The 27,673-nt window shown below is 49.7% G+C and overlaps 2 protein-coding genes across 3 annotated transcripts; one reads left to right on the top strand and one right to left on the bottom strand.

The window, feature by feature from the left end:
* Positions 1-374: 374 nt before the first annotated feature.
* Positions 375-16,166, bottom strand: P3h1 (prolyl 3-hydroxylase 1). The gene is made up of 15 exons (XM_021159496.2): positions 15,643-16,166; positions 13,702-13,854; positions 12,198-12,387; positions 11,155-11,286; positions 10,358-10,497; positions 8,134-8,223; positions 7,807-7,859; positions 7,527-7,648; positions 5,176-5,303; positions 4,824-4,919; positions 4,193-4,343; positions 2,570-2,687; positions 2,116-2,191; positions 1,716-1,856; positions 375-1,442 (listed from the first exon to the last, which is right to left on the bottom strand). The coding sequence occupies exons 1-15, from the start codon at positions 16,114-16,116 to the stop codon at positions 1,287-1,289; spliced, it is 2,220 nt and encodes a 739-aa protein (XP_021015155.1). The 5' UTR covers positions 16,117-16,166; the 3' UTR covers positions 375-1,286.
* A 204-nt stretch (positions 16,167-16,370) lies between these two features.
* Positions 16,371-23,117, top strand: C4H1orf50 (chromosome 4 C1orf50 homolog). Of its 2 annotated transcripts, none has more exons than XM_021159497.2 (5): positions 16,371-16,490; positions 16,605-16,720; positions 21,142-21,228; positions 22,390-22,521; positions 22,798-23,117. In XM_021159497.2, exons 1-5 carry the CDS (start codon positions 16,412-16,414, stop codon positions 22,981-22,983), a joined length of 600 nt encoding a protein of 199 aa, XP_021015156.1. In that variant the 5' UTR covers positions 16,371-16,411; the 3' UTR covers positions 22,984-23,117. The 2 variants fall into 2 exon arrangements, with proteins under 2 accessions (XP_021015156.1, XP_021015157.1); XM_021159498.1 differs by having other exon boundaries at positions 16,375-16,448.
* Positions 23,118-27,673: the final 4,556 nt, after the last annotated feature.

Here is a 27,673-nt window from a genome sequence, read left to right as displayed (position 1 = left end):
GGAGGCTTTTAATGTTAGTCACATGTTGATGCTCCAAGATCAAAACCCTGCTGGGCCCTTCAGATCTTGTCTTCCTGGTGCACTCCACCCAGGCAGAAGCTGTTCTCCCCCCCCCTTTTTTAAATAAAAAAGATGTTTTTATTTGTATATGTGTATGCCATGTGCTGGTCCCAAAGGAGGGCATCGGATCCCCTGGAGCTGGAGTTACAGGTAGGTTATAAGTCATCTGATATGGGGACCAGGATGCCAAGGGCATCCTACAAGGGCTCTTGAGTGCTGAAGTCCCTCTCCCTGTCCCTTGCTGTTTCTTCTGCCTCGGGGCCCTGACTTGATTTTTGTACATCAAAGGCTTAGAGATACACAAACCACAGACATACATATTTACACATTTATTATGTATCCCCTATATAATACAAGCTCTGAGAGGCCCAGGTTTGCTTTGCTCCCTCTCATATTCCCAGCAACAAGCTGGTGCTCACTAAATAAATAGTTTGACTGACCAATGACTACTTAGCCGCAGGTTCCTATAACTCCGTACAACAGCATCTCAGGAGTGCTGAAGGGGGTGGACTTCGTGCCAGCTATGTGGCTGGAGGAGCTGAATCTCCAGTCAGGTGCGGGCTCTGCGGCCAGCCAGCCGAGCAGGAAGCCTGCGGCTGCCCTGCCAGAGCAGTGCTGACTGTTGCTCTCTGCCAGAAGAGGATTAGTGACAATCTAGATGTTGAAAGCTTTAAAGCTGATGACGTGCTGCCATCCTGGGTGCTGTATCTGGGACACCCAGTTCCCACAGAAGGTAGGCAGTGAGGACCAAGATGCCAAGGTACCTGAGTTATTTGGCCTGAGGCTACAGAGGAATTCCCATGTGGCATGCGCCACGTCACACTACCTAGAGGAGCTGCTTCCAAGCTCAGCGTCCGGGGAAGAATGGAAACATTTTCTCTCTTGGAACAAACCACTAAGTGAAAAAAACCACACATCATTTATTCTTTGGTTGTCTCTACAGACACTTAAATATATCACGCTGCTGACGGCAGCTGCCTACATAGGCCCCAGGGTGGTTCTGGGCCTGCATCCTGAGCCTTCAGCCAAGCCCAGAGAAGAGTGTGTCCTGCTATGCCCACTCCAAGAACAGTAGCACCATGCAGAAGGCTGTGGGCAGGATCCTCTGGCTGGGGGGCCAACAGAAGCGCCTCTTACTCTGCAGCCTTGAGGGGCCGGGAAGTCCAGGCTAAAGGACTGAGTCACCCTCATGAGTCCAAGGACACCTAACTGTGACCTAGCTGTTGTCATAGCTCATCCTTGTGCAGCGACCCTCTGTCTGACAGAGACTCTTCTCCAGGTTCTGGCGAGCCCTGCTGGCCAGGCAGGGGCTGTTCCTGGGGGAGGTCCACCTCTTCTGGGCTGAACAGCATCTTCACCAGGTCATCTGCCTGCACCCTGTCCTGCAAAGGCAAATTCTTCTCAGAGGGCCTCTGGCAAGGCCCCCTCACCCCCTTAGCTGCTGCTTCCAAGAGAACAATGGTAGTGTTACCACAGGGGCTCTGGGACTGCCTCCTTCCCAGCAGGCGTGAACCAAGAACTCCACATCAAGCCCCACCCTCTCCCACTTCCACGTGAAAAGAAAGGCCCAGGGAGGGTGGGCGGGCAATGACTGCAGGGAGTGCCTGGGTGGGGAGTCTCACGGAAACACAAGTGGCCCTCCCAACAGCCCTTACTCTCTCACTGTGCCGAGGATCCAGCGTGAACCACAGGGCAATGGCACAGCGCTGCCCCCTGGTGACAGCCTTCACTCCATGTGGGTTCTCGGTGCCAGAAGAGAATCCCACAGCCCTTCCACACTGGGGCTGCACCTCTGCCTGTGGGCGGGGAGGGGAAATGGGGGAAAGCCTTAGAAGAGCAATGGATCATTAGGACAAAGACCCAAAGGGCAGTCAGAGGAGAGCTATCATATCCCAAAGCCCCTGGCCCAGGGACAGGAGACAGGCTGGGGGTTGGTAGGGGTGGGCTGGGGTGGGGAGGAAGCCCAGTAAGTCATTCTGTCTACTGTCCTCTGGGGCCATCAGCTCCAGAGAGCAAGGTTTCTGTCCCCAGGGATGAGGACAGGGGAGCACTCACCGTCACAGTCTTGGCATCTAGTTCTGTGAAGTAAAAGTTTCCTCCATCGAAGTCCCCATTGAGGTAAAGGATGGCGCTAGAAAGGCAGGCATCCAGACATGGCTTACTTCCTCGGTGTACTTTCAACTAGCAGCTGGAGACCTGAAGCGTCTCTGAAGCCATGAACAGCTTGCAGGGTCTCCCACCCCTCTTTGGAGACTCCACCACACCCTAGCTAGTATACCTTTGTGTCAAACCCAGCCATGCCTCCTACCCACTCCCTTCCTAAGGGTCTCCCTACCGTCTATCTTCTTATGTGGGGTCTAGGGTGAGGAACGGGCTTCTGAGGACTGCTTGCCTCTCTGCCTGTGTGTGCACATGTGTGAGGGCAAGGAGGCAGAGTGCAGGGCACTGAGAAGCTTCCAAGGCAAACCCAGAGCTGCGCAGTGCCCAGGCACCACACTGCTGCATTCACCTGTAGTCCCGGAACGTGTAGGCTGGGGGCTCCTTGATACACACGAGGGCTTCGGCATTCAGGATGCAGTTATCCACGTGGACGGGGTGGCTACTGTCCTTCCTCTCAGCCTGTGACTCTGTGGCCAAGATAATTCACGTTAGAGTAGAATATACAGGAAACACAGTGTGTCCCTAAATGTATGTGAAACTATGGAACTGTCATGTTCTGGCTGGGAGGACTCTTTGGTTAAGCCACAAATTAGAGATTAAGGCAAGTTTTGGGGGTGAACAGGATGCAGCTCACAGGTGTCAACAAGGCAGATCCTGGGCTGAGCGCCATCACCCTGTGGAGCTAGAGACTTTCTGAAATAGGAAGGATCACAGAGGTCAGCAGTGAGGCTGGGGGTAGGGGGCATCCATTGATTCCATTCTCCAGCAGGCCTGCAGGAGGGGTGGGGCGGGTAACAGAAGCATCGAACCACAGCCAGTGAAGTGGGGCTCTGTGAGTGGGGATAGGTGGGGAACCACACAGGGAGGGGACACAGAAAGAGAAGGGACAGGATTACTGTAAATGCCAGCAGATCACACCTTCCTCCAGTGTAAACCTTGGCACGCTGTGTGGGAATGGCAGATGCCGCCTCACTTCGTCGGGTCCAGCCAGTCACCAGCTCCCACCCATCTTCCTCTCCACCTCTCCTGCAGCACCTCTGCTTCCTTGGCCCTTCTAGATCTCGAGCCTTCATCCTCACCCACCTTGGTCATTGCTGACCATTGCTTCCATGCCTCTAGCCTGATCCACCTGTTCCCAATCTCTCAGCACGCAGCTGCCAAGTTCATCTTTTAAAAGGAAGGGCCTGCCAAGTCCTTCACTGTCTGCTCATGCCTCCTCCTCATGCCAGCACACTTCACTTGGAGGCTCTGTGGCACACAGTCAAGTGCCTGACACATTCCTTTGGTGTGTCCAGATTTTCTTAGCACTTTTAAACACCCTGAGGGAGAGAGAAGCTTTCCAGCGCCTGCCACCTTCCAAGGAAGTGTCAGAGCCAGAGTCTTTTGAACACTACGGCAGGACAGAGTTGGCTTTGGGCCACAAAAATGAGCGGCTGGCAGCCTGACCGTGCCTCTGCTCACCCCTGCTCAGGGCTGTGAGCGCCAAGGGGATATCAGGGAGAAGGAACAAGGCCTTGTACCTCTGTTTGTCTGACTTCAAATGCACTCCCTCCCACACATAGCTGGTATCTAACAGTTACTGAGAGGGCTTGCAGCACAGAGCAAGAGCCAGGGACCGAGTTAAAGGACACAGTACAAGCTCCAGAAAGTGGCTCTCTGTACACTGGCAGTGTTCTCAGCTCCCCCGGGGGCTTCTGTTCCTTTAGAACTGGTCTCTCCAGCTTGCAAGGTTTCTTGCTGCTCTCAGCTCCACAAACACATTTATCCTGTAACGCTCTCACTGCTCCGCGGGAGGCCTCCTGACCCCTGGGTGGTTGCCTGCATTCCCCCCCCCCCCNCCCCCCATGCCACATTCAACATGCTGGGATGCAGCCAACACACTTGCACTGATGTCCCAGCCCATGTCCTCATTGTCCAGTATAGCGCCAGGGCACAGCCTGCTCCCGAGAAACTGCGGGGTGATAAGGCCCACCTTCTATTGCAGTGCGGCACACGAGGTGGGAATAAGAGAAGTAGAGGGGCGTGTCCAGGCGGAAGTAGGACTCCATGACACGCCGCACCTTCTCTGTCACGTTGTAGTACATGCGGGCACTCTGCAGAGGAACTTTTCCTTCCTGCCCAAGCTGCAAAGAAGACTGGTGGTTAGCTGCCCTGACTCCTCTATGGCTGCCCAGGACACTGAGGTACAAGGCCGCACACTGAAAGCACCTCCCATCCCACTGATGAAGGAGCGGTCCCCGTCCCCCACACCACACAGTCTCCTCTCCTTTCTCCTTTACAGTTTTCCTGTACCCTGCTTAGGAACACAGCCCTCTGGGATCAGCCCCGACTCACAGCCAGCCCCCACACCTGGGGATCCCTCCCATCTCGGTTGCCTCATTTTTATTGCGCCTGCTTTAACAGCCAAGATTTACCAGGAAACCTCCCTGCGTAGCTTATCCTCACTCGTTGGCAGCTGGAATGTCTGTCAGCAGTGAGACACTTCTCCCTCTCTATCCCCCACTCCCAGCTCCTCCCCAGAGCTGGAGAGTCCTCTTCCTCCCTGGCTGGCAGATTCTCCCTGCTCCGTGCTGCAGAGAACCAAGACGGATTTTGGGTTTTACCTTGAGAGCTTTGAGGACAGTGACACCATAGAACTTTTCATTTGGGGTGTGTGGGGAGGTCTGACCTCGGTAGCCATCTCCCGAAGTTGCTGCCGCCTAATGGACCCAAAAGAAAAGACAAAGCCGCAGTTGCGTGCGTGCGTGCGTGCGTGTGTGTGTGTGTGTGTGTGTGTGTGTGCGCGCGCGTGTGTGTGCGTGTGTGTGTGTGTGTGTGTGTGTGCGTGTGTGTGCGCGCATGGGTGTGTGCCCATGGGTGTGTGAATGGGCTCAACCAAGGGCAGCAGGGACCGCTGTACCAAGGAGGCGCTTGGTATGCAGAGTGGGGAAAAGGTACAGTGACAGGGTTCCTCACATTGGTCAGTCTCTGCAGCTCCTGGCACTCATCCTCAGAGATCACACCATCCATCACCACCCGCTGGGAGCCATTCAAGACTTTGGAATTCATGGTGAGACTGATGCCTTCATACAGCAGGGGACCACCTGAAAATCAAGGGCAAGATGGGCCAGGTCCTAGGGCAGATCAGGCATTCCAGAGGCATTCCTACTCAGAGGCTTCCAAAGGGATGCAAGTCCACATCCAAGGCCTCACTCTGCCATCGGACAGCTGCTGGATCCTGGAGTAAAGAGCTACACACATTCTCAAACATGAACCCCAGAATCAAAGGACTGGGCTTGATCCCCCAAGTCCTCCACTTACTGTGTGACCTAACCACTCTGAGTTATACTAATTTTTTAAAAACTATTTTATTTTAGATGGGCAGTGGTGGTGCACACCTTTAATCCTATCACTCAGGAGGCAGAGGCAGGCGGATCTCTTGAGTTCAAGGCCAGCCTGGTCTACAGAGTTAGTTCCTGGACAGCCAGGGCTACACAGAGAAACTCTACCTCGAAAAACCAAAATAAATAAATAAATAAATAATAAAATTTAAAAATTTTATTTGTGTGGGTGTTTTGCCTGCATGTATATTGTGTACCATGTAGGTGCCTGGTGCCCAAGCAGGTCAGAAGAAGAGACTAGATAGCCTCAGACTAAAGTTACAGTTGGAAGCCACCAAGTGGGTGCTGGGATTCAAACCCACGGCTTCTGGGAGAGCAGACAACGCTCTTACTGTTGAGCCATCTCTTCAGACCTTCCTTTTGCCCCCTCTTTTCTCTGAGATAAAATCTCACTGGTAGACCAGGCTGGCCTCAAACTCAAGAGGTCTGCTAGCCTCTGCGGGGATTAAGAGCAAGAACCACCACACCCAGCCTTGATTTGTTTGCTTATTTGTTTGTTTGTTTGTTTTTCGAGACAGAGTTTCTTTGTGTAGCCCTGGCTGTCCTGGAACTCACTTTGTAGACCAGGCTGGCCTCGAACTCAGAAATCCGCCTGACTCTGCCTCCAGAGTGCTGGGATTAAAGGCGTGCGCCACCACTGCCTGGACCAGCCTTGATTTTTAATCAATTACTGTTAACCTTATAAATTTGACAACAGATTAATGAGAACAACAAATAAGGCTAAACCCTCAGTATAGTGTTTGGCTCATAGTGAGTGAATGCTCAAAAATGCCGCCCATGGCATTGTCATTGTCATACTATGTACAAGAACAATCTTGTAATCTTGTAATCTGCCTAACCTACCTCTCAGATGTGAAGAGAAGCAAGAAAAATAGAAATCGACTTCTGAAAACAGAGCAGTGCTGGACAAACTTGCTACACACTGTCCCTGTTCAGTTCAGTCTAGAAGGGCAAAGGGCAACGTTCGTTCTGCCTGTAGTTGTAAGGTGTCTGCTGGGCCACATTAGAGACCCGGCTCAACCCCATTTACATGCTGAGACCTTTGAGTGATGCAGCAGAGAGGGCCTAACACCATTCCCCATAGTCAGAGAGCCCCAGAGAGCCTTTCCCCACAGTCAGACAATAGCCAGGGTGAGACACATTGAAGCACCCTCAGAAACTCAGAGGAGGAGGGAGGCTATAGGAGGCTCTGTAAGGTCTCTCGGGGCTGTGGTTAAGGACAGAGATGATACAAAGTACATCAGGAGTGGGACAAGCATGGACAATGACCTGTGGGCCAACGGCAGGCTCAGGGGACCAGAAACAGCCCATCCCACCTGATGCAGAGACATGGGGGCTACACACACAAAGCAGGTGCATAGAGGACGGTTAACTATTGAGAATGCATGCATGGACACACAGAGCAAGTGCATAGAGGACGGTTAACTATTGAGAATGCATGTATGGTCCCCGTGTTTGGAAGACAGGCTGCTATCTGGATGGGAAAGAATGAGGACAGACAGGAGGGGTTTGAGCCTATGAGAACCAAAGGCAATGGGAAAGGGAAAGGCAGGAGAGGAGGAGAGAAGAGAGCAGCCATCACTGTGGGCCAGGAGTGCAGCAAACGGAGCAGAGAAGACAGGAAGGTTCCGGCTCCTGATAACAGCGTGAGCTGTCAGAAGAGCATTTGGAGGGGGAGGCAGGGGACTTACGCTATCCATACTTACTGTGACTATGCTAGTCTAACTGTGACATGGGGATAGTACTTCTTAGCCAATGGCCCATTCTCAGGGCTGTCTGAATGACAGCTCCTTAGTGTGTTGCATGTGGAGGAAGTCCCAGCATCTGCTACCCAAGCAGAAGCTGGTAGAGAATGGGCTGAGCAATGCCTTGTGGGTGCTGCCACCTGGTGAACGTGGGCAGGCATGCCACCCGCTGCTGCCTCACCTTCCCGTGTCAGTCGGCTCACATCCAAGGACTCCTTGGTCTTTTCCTCCACGAGGGTCTCGATCTCCTTCATAAGGTTGCCAATCTCCTGGGAGATGCGGACTGCAGTTTCGCGTTCCGACCTGTGAGCATGACAGCACTGAAGACTGCTGGGGTCAGCCCTGGCTCCTATCCCAGTGTCCCACACTGGACCCCCCCACCCCTGGCTAGGCTCCCATCTGCCTGGGTGCAGGAAGCCTGAAGTGCTTCGCTAGCCCGACCCAACCATGGGATTTCTCACTTCTGTTTCTCCTGAAGTCTCTTGGGAATCACCTCTTCTGGAGTCCATGAGTCCTAAGGTAGGTCAGGAAACAAGCAAGAGAGTTGATCTTTCAGGTATCTGTGTGTGACCTGCCTCACTGCCTGAGATGGGGTGGGCTCTTGGGACCATTACTTTTAATGGCTCAGGACCGCCTTTCACTGTCCACTTTGTCTCCCGTCCTCAGGGCCCACGCACCCATGCTTGGCTCGGCCTTGGACAGCGTCTCCCCCAGAGTTCTGCAGCGTGTACGCCCTCAGCTCCCAGTGTCCCCCTCTCGCCCTCCCTGCAGCTCCTGCTCTGGCTCACCGGATCCACAAAGGGAATTCCGAAAATGTCATAAGCGAAGAAAAGCAGTTCCTTCTCCAACAGGCTTCGACGTCGGTATTCCTGGGCATTCTGAGGAAACAAAGAGTCTCCTAGAACTTAGCCCTTACCCTTCAGCCCTAGGGTGGCCCTCCCTGGCATTCTGCATTGCCCTACGGGACTGAGGTGCCTTCTCCCAGTCACAGGTGCTGTGTTGCCCAGTTTGGCCAAAGGTCTCCCCTCTATGCTTAAGAAGACTCCTGAGGGCAGCATAAGTCAGCCTCACTGAAGGAAAGTAGACCCCAGTGGATCTCTGAAATGGAAGAACTGATGATCCTGAAAATGGGAAGAGTTCATTTTTGCTTTTGAAGTCCTTGACATTGAACCCAGGGCTTTAGGCATACCAGGCAAGGCTCTCTACTAATCTACCAACTGAATTGTGTCTTTTTTTTTTTTTTTTTGAGACAGGGTTTCTCTGTGCAGCCCTGGCTATCCTGGAACTCACTCTGTAGACCAGGCTGTGAATTGTGTCTTGAGCCCTCTCTTCTTCTTGTTATATTTTATTTATTTACTTGGTGTGTTGTGGAGCGTGTGACCTCCACTACGCATGTGTGGAGGGCAGGGGACGACTTTGTGGAGTCTGTTGTTTACATCCATCCTTTTGTGGGTTCTGTAGGTTGAACTCAGGTCACAAGCTTATGTGGCAAATACCTTTTTTAAAATTAGATTTTTTTATTCTATTTGTTCTTTGTGTGTGTGTGTGTGTGTGTATGCGTGTGTGCGTGTGTGTGTGTGTGTGTGTGTGTGTGTGTGTGTGTGAGGGGGCACTGTGACATAAGTGAGGAGGTCAGAGGACAATTTGTCAGTTTCTTCCTTGTACTGTGAGGGGCCAGAGATCAAACTCAGGTCACCAGGCTCGGCAGCAAATGCCTTTACCCACTGAGCCAGCTGCCATTCTAATTTTGAGACCAGGTCTCACTACATAACCTTGAACTTGTGATTCTTCTGCCTCTGTTCCCTGAGTGGAAGCTCATGGGCGGAGACTGTGAACTTCATCTTAAAGACCCTTAGGAGCAGTAGGATTGAGAGCGATCCTACCTGGGTTTTGGGGCCCTTGAGCCCATGTTCTTTCTACTTGGCCACCTGCCACCCTTCAGAATGGCTGGACTCGATCCGTCCCTGAAGGCGGGCAGCTAAAGAATAGCTAAGCTTAAGCACTCTGGCATTGCATGTGTGCTCAGGGGTGGGGCTTACCCAGAGCTGGGAAACTGAGTCCCTTCCAAGGTCACATCTTTTCCCTGGGTCCCCTACTAGGATCCAAGCAGCAGAAGGAAGAGAGAAAGAGACAGTGCTAAAGTGGAAGCAGTTCAAGGAGGAACACGTTAAAGGAGTCCACCCCATCGGCTACCTCAGTCACCCATGAGGAAGGAGTTTAACTGATTGGCTTCCTGCTCCAAATGCCAGAAACCAAGCCACACATGCTATCCAGAGGGGTGAGTGGCCTGGCCTGGGGCGCAAACCAGTATTAGCTACTCTCGCCTGGAGGAGAGTTCTTCCTGGGGGAGATTTCTAGGTAAATGTGCTCACCCGAGTACATTCCTTCCCTTCTGAGAGGCTCCTAAATAGGATCCTAGGGAAGGGAAAAAGTATCAACCCAGCAAGACAAAGACTGGAAGGGCCTTCTTAAAGCTAGATGGCCGCCATCTAGTGGCCAAGAAGGATAACTACAAGAACGCCAGTCTCAGCTGGGAGGGGCTGACAGTGGGATTATTTTCTTTAGAGACTCAATTCCAGAGCTATGTGGGAGGAACTGTGGCTTGACCCTCAGAGTTGAAGTCTGTACGTAGGTTTTCTCCTCATTCTAGAGATGTAGATAATGCTGAGTAATTGAAGAAAGCAGACAATGACAAGGAGAAATGCACTCTGGGACTAAAACAGAAACAGAAAGCAGGTGTGGGCAAAACAGACCCATTATGAAGGAAAGAGCACTGCCTTTGGGCAAATGGCATCCAGCATCTAGCTTGGGTGCCAATCAGGGCAGAGAAATCTGTGTGCCAATCCAAAGAATATACATTGAACTCTAGAGGATTTGGCTCTGCCATATTCTACAAACTCCTGGTACTCCTTCCCACCTTGAGTGACAAGCTGAGTCCAAGACCCGCCCCACCCCACCCCAGGAGCACTCATCTTCCTTCTGATTGGGTTAAGCCAGAAGCCAGTCTCTCACCTCCCTGGGGCTGATGGAGCTGGCCTCTTCTTCTCCAAGCATGGCTGTGTAATAAGCCAGGTTCTGGCGCATCACCTCATCATTGGGAAAGAAGAGGAGGTAGGTCTTGGCACATTCAATAGCTTGTGTATAGTTCCCAACTGCAAAGGAAGAAAAGCAAAGGGCTGTGAGGGAAGGGTATAATCCCAGACACCAGCAGCCACTAGCATCTGGTTTCAGAGAAGCCTCGAGGCCACAATGACAGGACAAAGTAGTATTTGCTTTGGACACAACAGGACTTTCTAGAAGAGGAAGATTATAATAGCTGAGAGCCTCCTAGACAGAAGGAGCTCATTAACTCGACACGTACACACACCATGTACTCTTGGATGTGCTATCCTGGCTGGTACCCAGTAGGTACCCAGTAAACAACTGCTGATTTGCTGAGGGTTTGTTTTTCTGGATATTTTTAGTCCCTTTACCCCTGGAGGAAGACTGGGCCTGCCCTGTGAGCTAGTGTCAACAGTAGTACAGCCTTGCTGTGCGATTCATTTTAATTCAAATGCAAATTTAGATTATAAATGAACAAAAAGGGACAAAAGAAAGAGGCCCTAGACTCCCCTGTTCCTCCCTTCTGGGCAGTAGAAATTGGCTACCTGGGCCACAGGCTTGTGACAAAACACCTAGGAATCACTGGGCATGTTGTCTCCCACAGACATAGCTGCTAGACATGCTGAAGAAGTGGAGTGGTCACAACCCTGCCTGGCTGGCTACGCTTTAGTTGAGGCATCGGAGAGAAGAGAGAAAGCAGGTCTTACTGTTGTAGTAGGCAAACTGTAGGTAATTATAGTGTGAAGGGAGGAAGTCTTCAAAAGGCTTTTCCCTACTTGGGTGGGATGCCAGCTCGGTGACACAGTTCTGCTTACAGCTGAGGACCTGGACGTAATGATCTGAAAGGAATCAGAGATGAGGAACAGTGAGGTCTTTTGTTTGGTTGGTTTTGTTTTCTGAGACAGGGTTTCTCTGTGTAGCCTGGCTGTCCTGGAACTCACTCTGTAGACCAGGCTGGCCTCAAACTCATAGATCCGACTGCCTCTGCCTCCTGAGTGCTGGGATTAAAGGTGTGTGCCACCACTGCCTGGCTAATACAGTCATATTTGGGATTCAAATTCTGGCTAACATAGGAAAGTTGAAGTGGAAAGTGATCTCTGTGTGGAGGATATGTGCATGCATTTGTGCATGTGTGTGCAAGTGTGTGGCATGTGTGAACACGTGTGTATAGGAGTATAGGAGCCAGGTGATGTCAGCATCTTTTTCCATCATTCTTCATTATGTTTCTGAGATAGGCTCTGTACCCTCAAGCTCACCCATATGATGAGACAAGCTCTAGCAAGGGGATTACAGGTGAGTGCCACCATGCTCAGCTTTTATGTGGGTGCTTAAGGCCAGGGCCCTGGGTGTTAGGATTTGAACCCAGGTCCTTTTGCTTGTGCAGCAAGCACCTTACCCACTGAACCATCTCCCCAGCCCTGAAAAGGTAATTTTTAGTTAGAGTTCTAGACTTAAAAAAAATTTGAAGAGCTGGAGAGATGGCTCGGTGGTTAAGAGCACTGACTGTTCTTCCTGAAGTCCTGAGTTCAATTCCCAGCAACCACATGGTGGCTCACAACCATCTATAATGGGATCCAATGCCCTCTTCTGGTGTGTCTGAAGATGGCTTCAGTGTATTCATATACATAAAATAAACAAATGTTTAAGAAAAATTGGGGGATGAAGTTGCATGGTATTTGTGTGCATTGTCAGGACTTTGACCTCAAAGTCCTCTGAGGCTTGGTCAGGCCACACCCTGAATGGCACCCACCTGTGATGGCCTGGAAGAGGTCAGCGCTGTAGTCTAGGTAGTTGTAGCCGTCGTAGTCATAGGGCCCTTCACAGAGGGCACGGCACTCCTCATCGGCCACAAAGTACTCTTGCAGTGCCGCCTCCAGGTGGGGCACAGCTTCCTGTGGCTTCTCCTCTGAGTAGAGTCGCACCCCCAGCCGAAACTCATGCTACTGGAGGGAAGGCGTACTCAAAACAGGCTCCAGAGGAGCCCCTCACCTTGCCCTAAGCCACTATCATGGAGTGATGATTCCTAAGTGATAACTCCTAAGTTACAGATGGACAGGGGGTCCTGGATGCTCCTACATAATAAAGGCCGATAGTAAACGGGCTACCAAGTACCCTTGGAATTCACAAGGCTTAACTCTTAATGTAGGAAGAAGAGCTCACTCGCTATAATGTTTATAGGTTTCTGTAGGGCTTATCTTTCTGTAGGCTTTATCTTTAGATGACCTGGGCTACAGAAAGATGGCTCAAATAATTAGCAACTTGTACTTCCAGAAGACTTGAGTTTAGTTTCCAGCTTTCACACCAAGTGGCTCACAAAGGCCTGTGACTACAGCTCCAGGGGTTCTGATTTCCTCTTCTGGCCTCCCTGGGCACTCACATAAATTCCCCACCTGCGCCCCCCCCACACCACAAATATACATAAACTAAAAATAAATCACAACCCACCCCTATCTCCCTTGAAGCAATGTCTCACATCTCCAACGGTTCAGGAAGGTATCAAACTCCTAACTATCTGGGGATGACCTTGAACTCCTGCTGTGCTTTGCTCTGACTCCCTGAAACTAGGATTACAGGTTTATGCCACCATGCACAGCCAACGCAAGTTTATTTTAAAAGTCCTCTGGTACTAGTAGCGTGCTTAGCGTGTGTAATGTGTATGAGTGCTGCTGTTCTGATAGTGTCCTCATATTTGTATGTATACATGAATGTTATGTATGGACACATACACTATTTTTGTTGTTGCTGTTGCTGAATACGAACCCAGAGCCGTGTGCATGCTAAGCACATGTCCTACCAATGAGTATATTCCTAGGCTCTCCAATGTTCTGATTCATAAACTATTAAAATGATCAAGAACACAAGTTCTTTATTAAAAATGCTGTTCAAATGTTAGGTCAAAAAGGTCCTGAAAATACACATAGAATATGATATTAAATTAGGCTAAAAAATGAAGTATGGGGGCTGGAGAGATGGCTGAGAGGTTAAGAGCACTGACTGCTCTTCCAGAAGTCCTGAGTTCAATTCCCAGCAACCACATGGTGGCTCACAACCATCTGTAATGGGATCCAATGCCCTCTTCTGGTGAGTCTGAAGACAGCGACAGTGTACTCACATACATAACATAAATAAAATCTTTAAAAAAGAAAAAAGAAATATGGAAGACTTGGGGCCAGCCTGGACTACACAGTACAGAATTACACAGCAGCTCTCTCTCTCTCTCTCTCTCACACACACAGTAGGGGATGTCTTTTCACCATATGGGGCTTGGCCTCGAGATCCCTGAAGTCCGCCTCCTTCACCCCAGACATGGTTTGGTAATAGTCGAGATTCTGCCGCATCTCCATGTGCTCAGGATTGCCCACAAAGAAGGTGTGTGCCGCGGCCACGGCTTTCTCCAGCTTGTTTATCTATAGATGAAGTAAAAGAATACATTCACATACACACTCTTTTCTGTTTGCTTGCTTGGTTGGTTTCTTTGTGTGTATGTGTGTGTTCGGGTGTGTTTGTGTGTACACTGATATGGGGTATTGCTATGTAAGTCAGTCTCAAACTCTCAATCCTCCTGTCTCAGATCCAATGCTGGGATTATAGGTGAGACTTTGTCTCAAAACAAAATAAAACAAACAAGCAATCCAACAAAGACCGATTGAAAGGTAGTGACTGAGCTGACTAAACATAGTGACTAAAGCTGCAACTACCCAGGAATGCTGCAGAAAGGGCAGCTAACGGCACCGTGGTGGTGAGAATACAGAATAGCAGCATCCCAGGGCTGCTGTAGAGCACTGTGCCAAAATGCCCAGCTTGCACTCCTGAGCACCTCAGGACTACTCCTGCTTCCTCTGCTACGCACCCCCAGCCCTTCCTTTCTTCCCTCTGAGCACTGGCACCTAGCTTCCTCTGGTGGACTGGGCTCCTAATTCTCCCGTTTTCACCACCACCAATTTCTCCTTCTAGAATTAACATTCTGAAAACGAGGTCTGGTGATGGCTGCCTGAGGTGTGCAGAAGCCTCACTAAACTCCTTAGTCACTCCCAGTCGCCCCACACAGGAGTCATGGACGGGACTACCCCATGGCCCCAGATATGTCACACTCTAGCTCCACTTTGCCCTCTCTGGGGAATAACCATTCTTCAGTGGCTCCTCTCCCTCAGGCCTAATTTAACTGAGGCAAAGCTGGAGGTTCCCTCCTTTGTCTCCCCCAGTCCTAACTTAGCTACATAACCTTTTTTGTTAGCCCTTAGTACGGTGACTCCTAGCAGTGACACAAGGAAAAACAAAGGAGCAATCATTTTAACCACCTGTCCAAGAACTGGAATGTAGTATGTGCTCAATAAATGGCAACGAATTTTAAGTAGTGCTATTAAGTGGCATGACCTAATCAGTAAGAACCCAGTCAGCCCAGCACGCTTACCAGTAACCAGAAGGAACCGAGGGGACAAAGCAGAAATCTGAGGTCCCCACGAGCCTCTAAGTCTCTCTTTAGGTAGAACTGAAAGGTCTGTAAAACTGTTGTAGCTATGTAGTCTGCATGAGCAGCCCATCCCCCTAACATGGGACTAATAACATTTAATAAGGATACTGTATCAGGGCAAATGAGGCAATAAACAAACGTAAAGTGCTTTAACTGAGTCCTGGAAATATATGTTGCCAGTCATCACGGGCAGACAAGGCTGGCGTTCCAAGCCCGCTTATTGACTTGGCCTTAAATCGCTGTGGCATCCCAAAAGACAGTCATTTTCTTAAAGACAAAAAACCCAAAAATACTAGCCAGAGGGTCCTCCACAGGGCGGAGCCAGGCAGCCCCTGCTGGCGACGTGGCAATCCCACGTTCTGAAAGAGCGCTGCTGTTGGATTAGGGAGCAGGGAAAGCATGATTGGAGAACGAACCGGAAGGAAGAGTTGCAGAAGCACTTGGGCACTTGCAATAAAGTACTGCTGGGAGACCCAAGCAGCCGCCTCGGTTCCCTCTAGGAGGCCTTCCCAAAAGAAAAAGGTCAGGTTTTTCTTGGCTTGAGCTGTCACTACTGACTGGACCTTTAGGGTTAGCATCTGCCCATAAGAACCCGGTGAAGCTCCCAAAGTCCGCCAAGAGCTCCCCAGCCAAGAGGTCCCTTGCCTCCCTGCCGTCTCATCCCTGCTCTGCTCCCCAAGTTCCCCAGGTCGCTCCCGGCCGCCGGGCTCCGGACCAGTCGCACCTTGAAATAAGCGACCTGCAGGTAGTTGTACGGGCTCCGCTTGTTGAACTCCAGATCCAGTTCTTCACTCAGCATGTGGGCAGAAGGCGGCCCGAGGCAGCGACGTAGGCAGGCGGCACGGCGCAGCACGGCTCCGAAGAAGCGCAGGTCGTGCAGGGCGGCGGCGCCCGGGTCCTGGCTCAGGCTGGGGTCGGGATCGAGATCCAGGTCCGGTGCCCACGGCAGTTCGGTGGCACAGCGTGTGCGGCAGCGCAGGCGGAGGGCACGCAGGGCCGCCCGCGAGCGCAGCGCCCGCTCCATGTTCAGGACCACCCCGGGCCAGTCCCCGCGCGCGTAGGCCGCGGTCCCCTCTGCGTAAAGCAGGTCAGGGGCTGCCACGTCCCATCCCGGCTCAGACTCCGCCGCAGCCCGCAAGGCGGCGGCTGCGGCGACCGCTAGCATCGCGGCCAGCAGCCTCCTTTCGCTCACCGCCATGGCCTTGCTCCTCCACTTAACGGGACTGCTTGCCTGGGGCACATTCCAGAGTCCCGCCCCCCACAGAAGCCACGCCCAGAGACGAGCCACGCCCCAAGCCCAGAAGCTCGTGGCAAGGAAACTTGTACCGCCTCTTGCTTTCAACCAATCCAAACACTTACTCTTCGTGAGGCCCCGCCTCTAATCTCATGCGCACAGCTCAATGGACGGAGAACGAGAAAACCCCGCCCACAAGCTGTTGTGCGCCTGCGCTTTAGACTGAGCTCCCTGCGGGTGGTGGGACTGAGGTGCTGTTATGGCGGACCCCGGGGTTCCCGGCCGGTACGAAAGTGGTACGGGAAATCTGGGGGCGAAGGAGGCGGCGGGTCCTGGAGGTAGGTGGGACTGAGTTGCCGGGGTAAGAGGTCGCAGCCGGGTGGCCCTTTCCTGCTGGCTCACGGAAGGCTGAGGGTTTCAACTTACGCCTGTGTTCCGGGTGTGTGTCGCAGGAGCCCTGGTGGAGCTCACCCCGACCCCCGGCGGCCTGGCTCTGGTGAGCCCCTACCACACCCACCGGGTCGGGGACCCCTTAGACCTCGTGGCGCTCGCCGAGCAGGTGCAGAAGGTGAGGAATAGCCATCTCCGTACTTTACCCTGCCTCTTTGGGCTCGGGACAGCCTGTGAACTCGGCAGTACTGAAATTACCATTCCATTTTACACGAAGAGGATCACTCTGTCCCAATTCCTCTGTTGTTTGTTTTGAGACAGGGCCTTTCTACATAGCTCTGGCTGTCATGGAACTCCCTATATTATAGACTAGGCTGGCCTCGAACTGACAGATCCACCTTCCTCCCCCCACTCCCCCCAAACCCTACGCTGGGATTAAATGTATGGCTTCTATACCAAATTCTTAAATAGTCACATTTTATTCTGCTTCCCGTAAGGTCTTTATCTGTTACCCAAGAGCTTGTGGAACTTAAATATATGCTCTTTCTTTCCTTTAAACAAACAAACAAAAAAACCCTGCTGGGGTTGTAGTTTAGTGTTGCCTAGCCCTGAATTTGATTCTTTTTTTTTTTTTTTTTGGTTTTTCGAGACAGGGTTTCTCTGTGTAGCCCTGGCTGTCCTGGAACTCACTTTGTAGACCAGGCTGGCCTCGAACTCAGAAATCCACCTGCCTCTGCCTCCCGAGTGCTGGGATTAAAGGCATGCGCCACCACGCCCGGCTTCTGAATTTGATTCTTAGCACTACCAAAAACAACATGCAAAAAGGCACAGGGTAAAATTCCTATTGAAAAAAAAAAGACCACACACAATAAAATTGGAGGTAGTTTCATTTGCTGTATAGCCCAGGTTGGCTTTGAATTCAGCCTCCCAAAGGCTGGGTATTACAAGGGTCGCTGTCACACATGGTGAATTTCAGTGGATACAGTCAGTATTCCTATGTCCAGAGCTTAGACATCGGTTTCCATAATAGGTAAAATAAAGGAGATATGCAAAATAATGGAAAAGTCCGTAGAAGTTTTGACAGATTAGTTTTGACTGTTTCTCTCTGGAGCTCTGGATCTGTAAAATGGGATCTTTGAGGTGGAGAGGCTCATAGGGCCAAGTGAGACTCCAGTTTCCTTCTCTTAGCAAGACTTCCCCTGTAGAATCTTTTACAGTGTCAGAGCCTGGCTGCTTTAAAAGCTTCTAGTGTTCCCTTTCTCTTGTATAAACTAGCTTATTTGGCAGTTATCGTGTTCAAGAGTTTGTTTTGATCAAGAAAATTAATGATTGACATGCCAAAAATCCCTCACATAAAAAATGTGTCTGTTGTAGTATTTAAGAAAAATTCAAATGTTTAGGAAAACCCTTTTAATTAAAACTTTACTTTTTTTTTTAAAGAGAGGTGGGTGCAAAAATAGGCTTAGAAGACTATCACGTGTTTGTTTAATCAGACTGCTATTGGAGGGAGGTAGCTAGGGACAAAATCTTGGGCAATCAACACTGAGTTTCGGAGTGACTGTAGTGGACTCAGCCAGAGAGAGAAGAACACAGTTGTTTTTTTTTTTGTTGTTGTTCTTTTGTTTTTTTAAGATTTATTTATTTTAAATATGTGAGCACACTGCCGTTCTCTCCAGAGACACCAGGAGAAGTCATTGGATCCTGTTATAGATGGTTGTGAGCCACCATGTGGTTGCTGGGAATTGAACTCAGGACCTCTGGAAGAGCAGTCAGTGCTCTGAACTGCTGAGCCATCTCTCCAGCCCAACTTTATTTAGTCTTTTATACTGGTGACATATAAAGGTTATATTATTCTGTTGCCTCCAGTTCTCCAGAATAGTCCATCTTTGAGAAGCCGAAGAAGAAAATACTTTAAAAGCAAATTGAGAGCTGGGCAAATGGTTCAGTGGTTAAGAGCACTCACTGCTCTTGTTGGTGACCCAGGTTTAGGTACCAGAACTCACACTGAGACTCACAGCCATTTGTAACTCCAGCCCCAGGGGATCAGATGCCCCTTTGGGCATTGCTTGGACACGATGCACATACACACATGCAGGCAAACACCTATATACACACAATTAAAAACTTTGAAAACTAATGAAATCAACACATTCACCGTCTACATACTGAAATACACTTGCAGAGAGGACCGTCTCCTGACTCCCTTAATGTGCAGTCAGAAAGCTTTCGGAGGCTTCATACTGAGACGTGGATTTTGGAATTAAGTTTAACTATGTCCAGACCCTTCAATTGCCATTTATTATAAAACCTTAGGTCACCATGCCTGCTTGAGTCTTAACACCTAACGAAGGTTATCGTTTCTGGAGAGTTAGAAGCCATTATTAATGTAGACGCTCTCGGAGTGCTTGGGCCCAGGATCAGTGCCTGCTAATTATGAGTACCCTTTGGGACTGGCGGATGGCTCAGGGGTTAAGAGAACTTGCTCTTGCAGAGGATGCAGGTTTGGTTTCTAGACCCTACCTGGTGGCTCACAGTCATTTCTAACTGCAGCTCCAGGTGACTCAGTGACCCCTCTCTTCTGACTTTCTCAGATCCAGGCACACGTGGGGTACACATACGAATACATATACAATAAATACAACTTCTCAGAACTGTACTCTTTCCTTCATTTCTTTTTAGTTAGGCTCTGGTTTGCATGGTTTCCCTTTCCTTAAAGGGAAAAGGGATTAGAGATGGCCTGGTGCCTTAGTTAGGGTTTTACCACTGTGAACAGGCACTATGACCAAGGCAACTCTTAGAAGGACAACATTTAATTGGGGCTGGCTTACAGGTTCAGAGGTTTGGTTCATTATCATCAAGGCAGGAGCATAGCAGCGTTCAGGCAGGCATGGTGCAGGAGGAGCTGAGAGTTCTCCATCTTGTTCCAAAGGCAAACGGGAGAAGTCTGGCTTCCAGGCAGCTGGGACAAGGGTCTTAAAACCCAGGTCCACAATGACACACTTCCTCCAACAAGGCCACACCGACTCCACAAGGCCACCCCTCTTAATAATGCCCTGGGCCAAGCTTATTCAAACCACCATATTTGGTCATCTTGGTGAGGACCTGGGTTCAGTACCCAGCCCTACAGTATGGTGTCCATCCTCTGTAACTCTGAGTCTGGGATCTGATAACTTCTGGCCCCCTCAGGCACGCAGAAAGCCCACAGCACACATAAATACATGTATGTAAACACTCGTATACATATAGTAAAAATGGCTATTAGAAAAAGAAAGGGGAAGGGAGGAGATTATAAGGTTACTCCCATCATGAACCTGCCTTAAATATGGAGACTGCCTTCTCTCTTTATTAGCCATATGGATTTTCTTGTCCTAAAAACAAAATGCTTTTTTTTTTTTTTTTTAAATTATGGCCTACAGGACCACCCATGACCTGTTGCTGCCCTCCCCTTTTAAAATTCATTATGTGTGTGTTGAAGCTTTAGGTATGATGTAGGCAATCCAACTGAGGTGATGATCAGACTTCTACACTGTCAGGTGCTGATAGTCTAATAGCCCATCACAAGTATCTTTTATTTTTTCAAAGATTTACTTACTATTATAGATACACTGTAGCTGTCTTCAGACACACCAGAAGAGGGCGTCAGATCTCATTACGAGTGGTTGTGAGCTACCATGTGGTTGCTGGGATTTGAACTCAGGACTTTTAGAAGAGTAGTCAGTGCTCTTACCCACTGAGCCATCTCCCCAGCCCCACAAGTATCTTTTGACTTTTTTTGACAGGGTTTCTCTGTTTAGCCCCTGGCTGTCCTGGAACTCACTTTTTAGACCAGCCTGGCCTCGAACTCAGAAATCTGCCTGCCTCTGCCTCTTGAGTGCTGGGATTAAAGGCATGCGCCACCACACCCAGCTTTGACTTTGTTTTTTCTTGTTTGAGACTGTTTCACTATATAGGTAGCCCTGGCTGTAGACAAGGCTGGCTTCTAACTGACAGAGATCCACCTCCCTCTACCTCTTGAGTGCTGGGATTAAAGGTATGCGCTACCACATCTGGCTTGATTTTCATTTGCAAAATTCATTATTTTAACGATGTTCAAACATAGAAAATGGGTTGGATGTGGTGGTGCACACTAATATCTTCATACCTGGGAAGAGGAGGAGGAAGACTGTAAGCTTGAGGCTAGCCTGGGTTCCATAACTGCCAGCCAGAGCTCCACACTGAGGAAAACCAAATGAAATGAGAGGCATGGGAAGTGAGAGGATTTGGTCACTCAGAGAACTGAGGGAAGGACACGCCAGATGCAGGAGGGGACACAGTTGATGGCAGATGAGGGTGTGGAAGCGCCAAAGCCCAATGTGATTAGAGTTGAGAGTGAAGCGCAGTAGAGATGAAGGAGCCTTTAATTCTGGGTGTGGGGTCATTAAAGTGTGGGCTTCTCCTGCACTGGGCTTGAGGGTGGGTGGGGATTTACGTGGCAGTGGAATGGAAAGGCCGCTTTACGTAGAGGCAGAGCTGTTGGCGTTACTCCTTGAATTGCATCCCCGTGAGACCCTGGGGCCTCTTGCTGTTTCATCTCACAGTTTGGTTCTCTTACCTCTGTAGGCTGATGAATTCATCCGAGCAAATGCTACTAACAAACTGACAGTCATTGCTGAGCAAATCCAGCATTTGCAGGAACAAGCCAGGAAGGTAAGAATGAAGTATGAGGAGGGCCAGTGCTGGTTCGGCCAGCTCTCCTTTCCCAGTGCTTGGGAGGATTGGCTGACCTTGCTTATAAGCTTGGCACCACGTTTACTTTTAATATGTTCTGAGCACGGAGAGATTTTGGATAAAACGCAAGGTATATGCCCAAAGGCTTTTGTTAATTATTTTGCATTGCTATGCTGAAATACCTGGGGCAGGTTAACCCTATGATGTGTGTTTTTTTAAAAAAAGATTTATTTAATGTATGACTGGTGTATCTGCAAGTACATCTTCATGTCAGAAGAGGGCATCGGATCCCATTACAGATGGTTGTGAGCCACCATGTGGTTGCTAGGGATTGGACTCAGGGCCTCTGGAAGTGCTCTTACCTGCTGAGCCATCTCTCCAGCCCCCCATAATGTTTATTTAGCCCACAGGTTTAGAGGTTCAAGGGCAACATCTGACCCAAAACAGAGGTTAAGAGAAGTGAGCTTTGTTTCTTGGCTAGGAGAAAGGGCAGAATAAAGTTTTTTTTTTTTTTTTTTAAGGGAGTGTATTAGTTAGGGTTTTACTGCTGTGAACAGACACTATGACCAAGGCAAGTCTTATAAAAAAACATTTAATTGGGGCTGGCTTACAGGTTCAGAGGTTCAGTCCATTATCATCAAGGTGGGAGCATGGCAGTATCCAGGCAGGCATGGNGCAGGAGGAGCTGAGAGTTCNATGTCTTCATCCAAAGGCTGCTAGTGGAAGACTNACTTCCAGGCAACTANGGTGAGGATCTTATACCCACACCCACAGTGACACACCCATTCCAACCAGGTCACACCTATTCCAACAAGGCCACACCTTTAGATGGTGCCACTCCCTGGTCCAAGGATATACAAACCATCACAGGGAGGCAGGGTCTCTTTTATAAAAGCAGTGTCCTTGAAATAGGAAATCCCAAGCCAGCCACGCTCATTTAGAAACCTTGTCCCTTTAATGGCTTTTCCCAGTGTAGCAGCCTTTGTAATTGTCACATCCTCAGAGCTATTTGGATCCCAATAGTGAGTTGTTGCTGCTGGGGAAGGAGCCTTAAAGTTTTTGGCATGCTTTGGTTAGAGAGATGTGGGTGAGGCCCGATAACCTCTGACTCATCAGTTGTCACACCCGTGTGACTGGCAGGTGCTGGAGGACGCTCGCCGAGATGCTGACTTGCACCATGCGGCTTGTAATATGGTGAAAAAACCTGGCAACATTTACTATCTTTACCAGCGGGCCAGCGGCCAGCAGTACTTCTCCATTATTTCTCCAGAGGTAAGAACATCCATTCCTAACTCCAAACCAACTCCAGCTTTTGAGGAATTCTGGGCAAGTTTGTATGTAAGCATGTCCTAGAAAAACGAGGTGATGTGAGCCCAGGGGTGATAAAAAGTGGTGTGAGCTTGAATGACATTATTTCTGACATGCATTGTAACTTCCAACAATGGTTTGAGTGGTCTGAGGTGAGAAGCACAAGAAGTCTGTGGCCCGAGTAGGAAGGGAACCTTTTCACTTCTCACCCTGACGAGGACTTGCTCCTTTGCCCTCTAGGAATGGGGAACAGGCTGTCCCCATGACTTCCTTGGTGCCTACAAGCTGCAACATGACATGTCGTGGACTCCATATGAAGACGTGGAGAAGCAAGATGCTAAAATCGGCATGATGGACAAGCTGCTGAGCCAGCCCATGGCCTTGCCCCCATGCACTGAACCCACCTTCCAGGGACTGCCTCACTGAGTATGGCTCTGACTAGCAGCCCTCACGACCAAGGCCTGAGCGCTACCCACCTCCTGTCCACATTCTTTCCCTGGGAGTGGGGGTGAGGGGGGGCTATGGGTTTTTGGGTGAATTATGAACTACTTGGACGATGATCTTGATGATGTAGCTGCTGATTTTGCTCTCAGTTCGATGGTAAGGAACCACAGAACTGTGGGATCTTCTGGGGTCCACTGATGCCCAGTCAGTTGGTTTCCAAGGATCGGCCAGTGCTTTCCTTCACCTTTGAGTCAAAACACTGGAGGAGGAGGGGCCTTCTTCCTAGCAAGTCGTTCTCCAAGAGGAGCCATTTGTCTTTCTTTGTGTCTTCATGGGTACTGCCACGCTGATTTCAGGCTGACCTAGGAACCGCAGTGTTGCCTAAGAGGGATTGAAAAAACAGCAAACGAGACCTTGGCCTGGCTAGGTGAGAGCATCAACTCTAGAGTTTCAGTCCTGACTGCGGCCTGCTTTGCCCTTCTGCTCTTCCATCCTGGTGACACTGACTGGAGACTGAAGCAGCAGCCTGGCAGGCCAGGTTTGGGAAGTCATCCTAAACCCTGCAGAAGATTAGACTTGGAAGAGGTTTACAAAGTCACCCCTGCTGTTTTATGTGTCCATCCTAAAGCCACCTGTTTTTTTGTTTTTTTTTTTTTTGTTTGTTTGTTTTTTTTGGTTTTTTGAGCTAAAGCCTTCTTAGGGACAGCCTGAACTCAGCACCACCACAGGACAGACCCATCAGTGTGGATGAGCTGGAGAGAGGGTCAGTAGTCCCAGGTGCTTGCTGCTCTGTTGGGGGACCCGAGTTCCATTCCTAACTCCCATATCAGGCTGCTCATAACCACCTGTACCTCCAGCTCCAGGAGACCTCACACACTCTTCTGACTCCATTAGCCATATACACACACGGCACACCCCACCCCAGCTATACATAGACATCCATTTAAAAACAAACCACCTCAGAGAGAGAGAGAGTGTGGAAGAGTAGGGCAGTGAGGACACAACACAAGAAGAACGATTGGTCTGTCCTCAGGTTCTGAGTTGTCTGGGATTATTTATTTATGGGGTCTCTATAGCTCAGGTTAGCCTGAAACTGACTAGCAGTGGCTGGCTTTAATGTGATAATCCTGCCTCAGCCTCCCTAGTGGTGATTTACAGGCATGAGCCATCACACCTAGCAGGTTAGCTCATTCCTATGGTTTACTGAATAAATCATGAACCGAATAGATGGGTGTAGCTCAATGATGGCGTGTTCACACAGTATTCATGACCCTCTGTCCATTTCCAGTGCCGCAGACAAGCAGAGGTATTGAATAGAACTTTCTTAGCTCAAACCACTGTGACTGACTGGGCTTTTTGAACTTGACCTCATTTCCTATTTAGCTAAGTTAGTTCAAAGTCACAGTCTCAGCGCCATGTAGTTTATTGAACTTGAGGAGTTATAAGAACTTGAGGGGGCTGGTGAGATGGCTCAGTGGGTAAGAGCACCCGACTGCTCTTCCGAAGGTCCAGAGTTCTAATCCCAGCAACCACATGGTGGCTCACAACCATCCGTGACGAGATCTGGCGCCCTCTTCTGGAGTGTCTGAAGACAGCTACAGTGTACTTACATGTAATAAATAAATCTTTAAAAAAAAAAAAAAGAACTTGAGGAGGTGTTTGAGCCCACAAGCCCAGGTTTGGGTACAGACTGTCCTGGTGTTCATGGCTTCACTCATGAACAGTGCACCTTACGAGCTAGAAACATCCATGCCTAGCACAAGAACTGAGATCTAACAAGGGACGCGCAGAAACGTCCTCCCTGGCAGCTGCAGGGCTGGAAGATGGGCTTTGCTGGGATGTTAGTTGATTCTGATCCCAGAACATTGCCCCATCTTCAGGAGGTTCTGACCTGTGTGGTAATGCTGGATACTTTGTTAGGAGGTAAACAAATTGTCACAGGGTTAGTGGCTTAAAGCCACCCTCATCTATTCATGGTTTTGTGGCCACAGTTTGACTGAGTCAGCCTCTAGGTTTCAGTGATACTGCAGGGGTGCAGTCAGGTTTTTGGCTAGGACCTTACTGTCTGCTACCAAGTTCACTTGATTTTTCCAGAATATTGGTTCCTTGGAGATTGCTAAGCTACCTGCTGATGCTATGGTAGAGGTCCCCTCAGGTCCTTACCACAGGAACCCAGCAGCATAGGAACATTCACTATGAGAGAAAGGACTGGAGCTCACTAGAATGGGAGTTCTAACCTATGTAGCCCCACCACAGAAATGACATCACCTTTGCTGGATTCGGGTTAGAAGCTGATCTCTAAGCCAGCACATGGAAGGGAAGGAATTGAACTTGAGGAGTTATAAGAACTTGAGGAGGTGTTTGAGCAGAGAGAGCACAAGGCAGAGATCCCAGGCCTTACAGTCTGCTGCAGTGCTCATGATGAAGCAGAGAAAGTAACCAATTTTGGGTAAAAGAAGTATCAAGCCGGGCGTGGTGGCACACGCCTTTAATCCCAGCACTCGGGAGGCAGAGGCAGGAGGATTGCTGAGTTGGAGGCCAGCCTGGTCTACAGAGTGAGGTCCAGGACAGCCAGGGCTACACAGGAAACCCTGTCACAAGAAGAATCAAAAGATGATTGTTTGGATAGTGTTGATACCACAGACTTGGACTTGACATTCAGCATTGGCAAAATAACCTCCTGCTACTTTCCAGTCCTCTGTCTTTCTCACTCCCTGTGACTCGCAGTCGTCAGGCTGAGCCACTGGAAATGCAGATTACCCCCACTTTTGACATTTCCAACAGTGAGCAGCTGCACCTGGACAGAAACTTCCTATTCAGGAAGATGTACTTCCTGCACTGGCCACCAGGCAGTGCCAGTGCTCCTTCCTGGATAGTGTGATTGATAATGCCTGGTGGTTCTGGATACAGGATTCGGATTGGGGGAATTAGGACTTAGTATATATAACACATCAGCTGTTCATCCCTCTGTCCTGGCTGAGCACTAAGTGCCTCCTCATTTCCAGGTTCTAGAGGATAATCTCAGGGTAGGACAGGGCCTTGTTTGTTTGTTTGGGATAGAGTTTCTGGTTTGGTCTGGTTTTTTTTCGAGGCAGGGTTTCTCTTTGTACCCCTGGCTGCCTTGGAACTCACTCTGTAGACCAGGCTGGCCATGAGTTCACAGAGATCCACCTGCCTCTGTCTCCTGAGTGCTGGGATTGACGGTGTAAGTCACCGTAGCCTGGCTGCAGGGCCTTATTTCAAAGAAGCAAAGTCTGCTAGGGGAAGAAGCTAGCCATAGCATGGTATAAGGACTTCATGGAGGTATGTGTAGGCACTGAGAATATGGGAAGACTTGGAAGGTTCTATTCTGTCTATAGGAAGCCTGTCTTTGGGGGCCAGGGAGGGTTCTTTTTGGTTGAAATGTATTGGATATGCCTTTTAACCTCATCAAACAAAGGAATCTCGGTCTTTACAAGGAGTTGTGATAAGACTCTTCTGGGTAGAAAATTCTAACAGCTGAAGAGGTGGATGGAGGAGGAAAAGACGCAGCTGACAAAAATAACAAGAAGGGCGTTGATAGCCACCCGATACGTGAGGAGGTACAGCGGCTGAAGTGAGCCCTGGCCGGGGTGATGGCAGCCGGACCAAGGTCTGTACTACTGGCCTTCAAGAAGCCATGTCTCATCCAACAGGAGGCAGTGAGGATCTGGACTGAGCTAGCAGTACTGGAGTGCGAGATGACAGATTGTGTCAGCTGTGCAGTGTTATCTGTGTTATCTTTGCAATTTCAGTCCTAAAAGTCAGTGACCTGTTGTTTTGTTTTTTTGGGAGGTTATGTGTGGGTGCCCATAGAGGCCAGAGAAGTGGGATTCTTCCCTGCAAGAGCACTAAGCACTCTTAGCCGCTAAGTCATCTTTCTAGCCCATTTGCTTTGTTTGGGCTTTTTACCTTAGAGCTGTGTAATGGTGTGGCTTGGAGGGAGCACCGTCTGACTTGATGATGCCCATGTAGCATTCTGAAGGCTGATGGACGGCCACCCTGTTAGCTAGTAGAATGTGAGGAGATAAGCCAGAGGAAGACTCTAAACTGGTTCTTGAATGTCTGGCTCGAGTGTGTTTACCCACTCAACAGAATGTGGAAGAGAAAGACACTGTTGTGGCTGTGCACCAGAGAAGGCTGCTCAGACACGGGCTAGACCAACAGAAAGGCTCCTTATCAGGTATTTATTACCTGGTTGATGACGCCACTGGGTCTTCAGGATCCCAGTGTAGCACTGAGCCTTCCTCAGGGGGAGCTTCTAAGCACAAAAGCAATGTCCTGCTTTGACATACTTCAGTTAGCAAGAACATTTAGCCAGAAGCAGAAGCAAGAAAGCAAGGTTAGTACATTTAGAGATTTTTCCCCAGAACTGTGGCTTTTGATGGATTAGGTCTTTATTTTAGTGTTGGCGGGTGCTGCTGTCCACGTGCTGAGTTTTACAGCCTGAATGGCACGTCCACCATGGAGTCAGTTGTGCTAAGGTCTGGGGCCCTTTTATAGACATTCTGATATCTTTTAAATAATTAGTGACCTATCTTTACTTCAAGAATCAACCTTGCTGGCTCTGCCCAGGCTCACTGGATGTAACCACTGACGGAGCTCCCTTTCCACCCCTAGGATCTAGGAGGAGGCCTAACTTTGTATTTACCTT

The sequence above is a fragment of the Mus caroli genome, chromosome 4, assembly GCF_900094665.2.
Source record: "Mus caroli chromosome 4, CAROLI_EIJ_v1.1, whole genome shotgun sequence".
NCBI lineage: Eukaryota > Metazoa > Chordata > Mammalia > Rodentia > Muridae > Mus > Mus caroli.
Note: the sequence above shows the minus strand (reverse complement) of the source record. Positions and strands in the feature narration are given on the sequence as shown.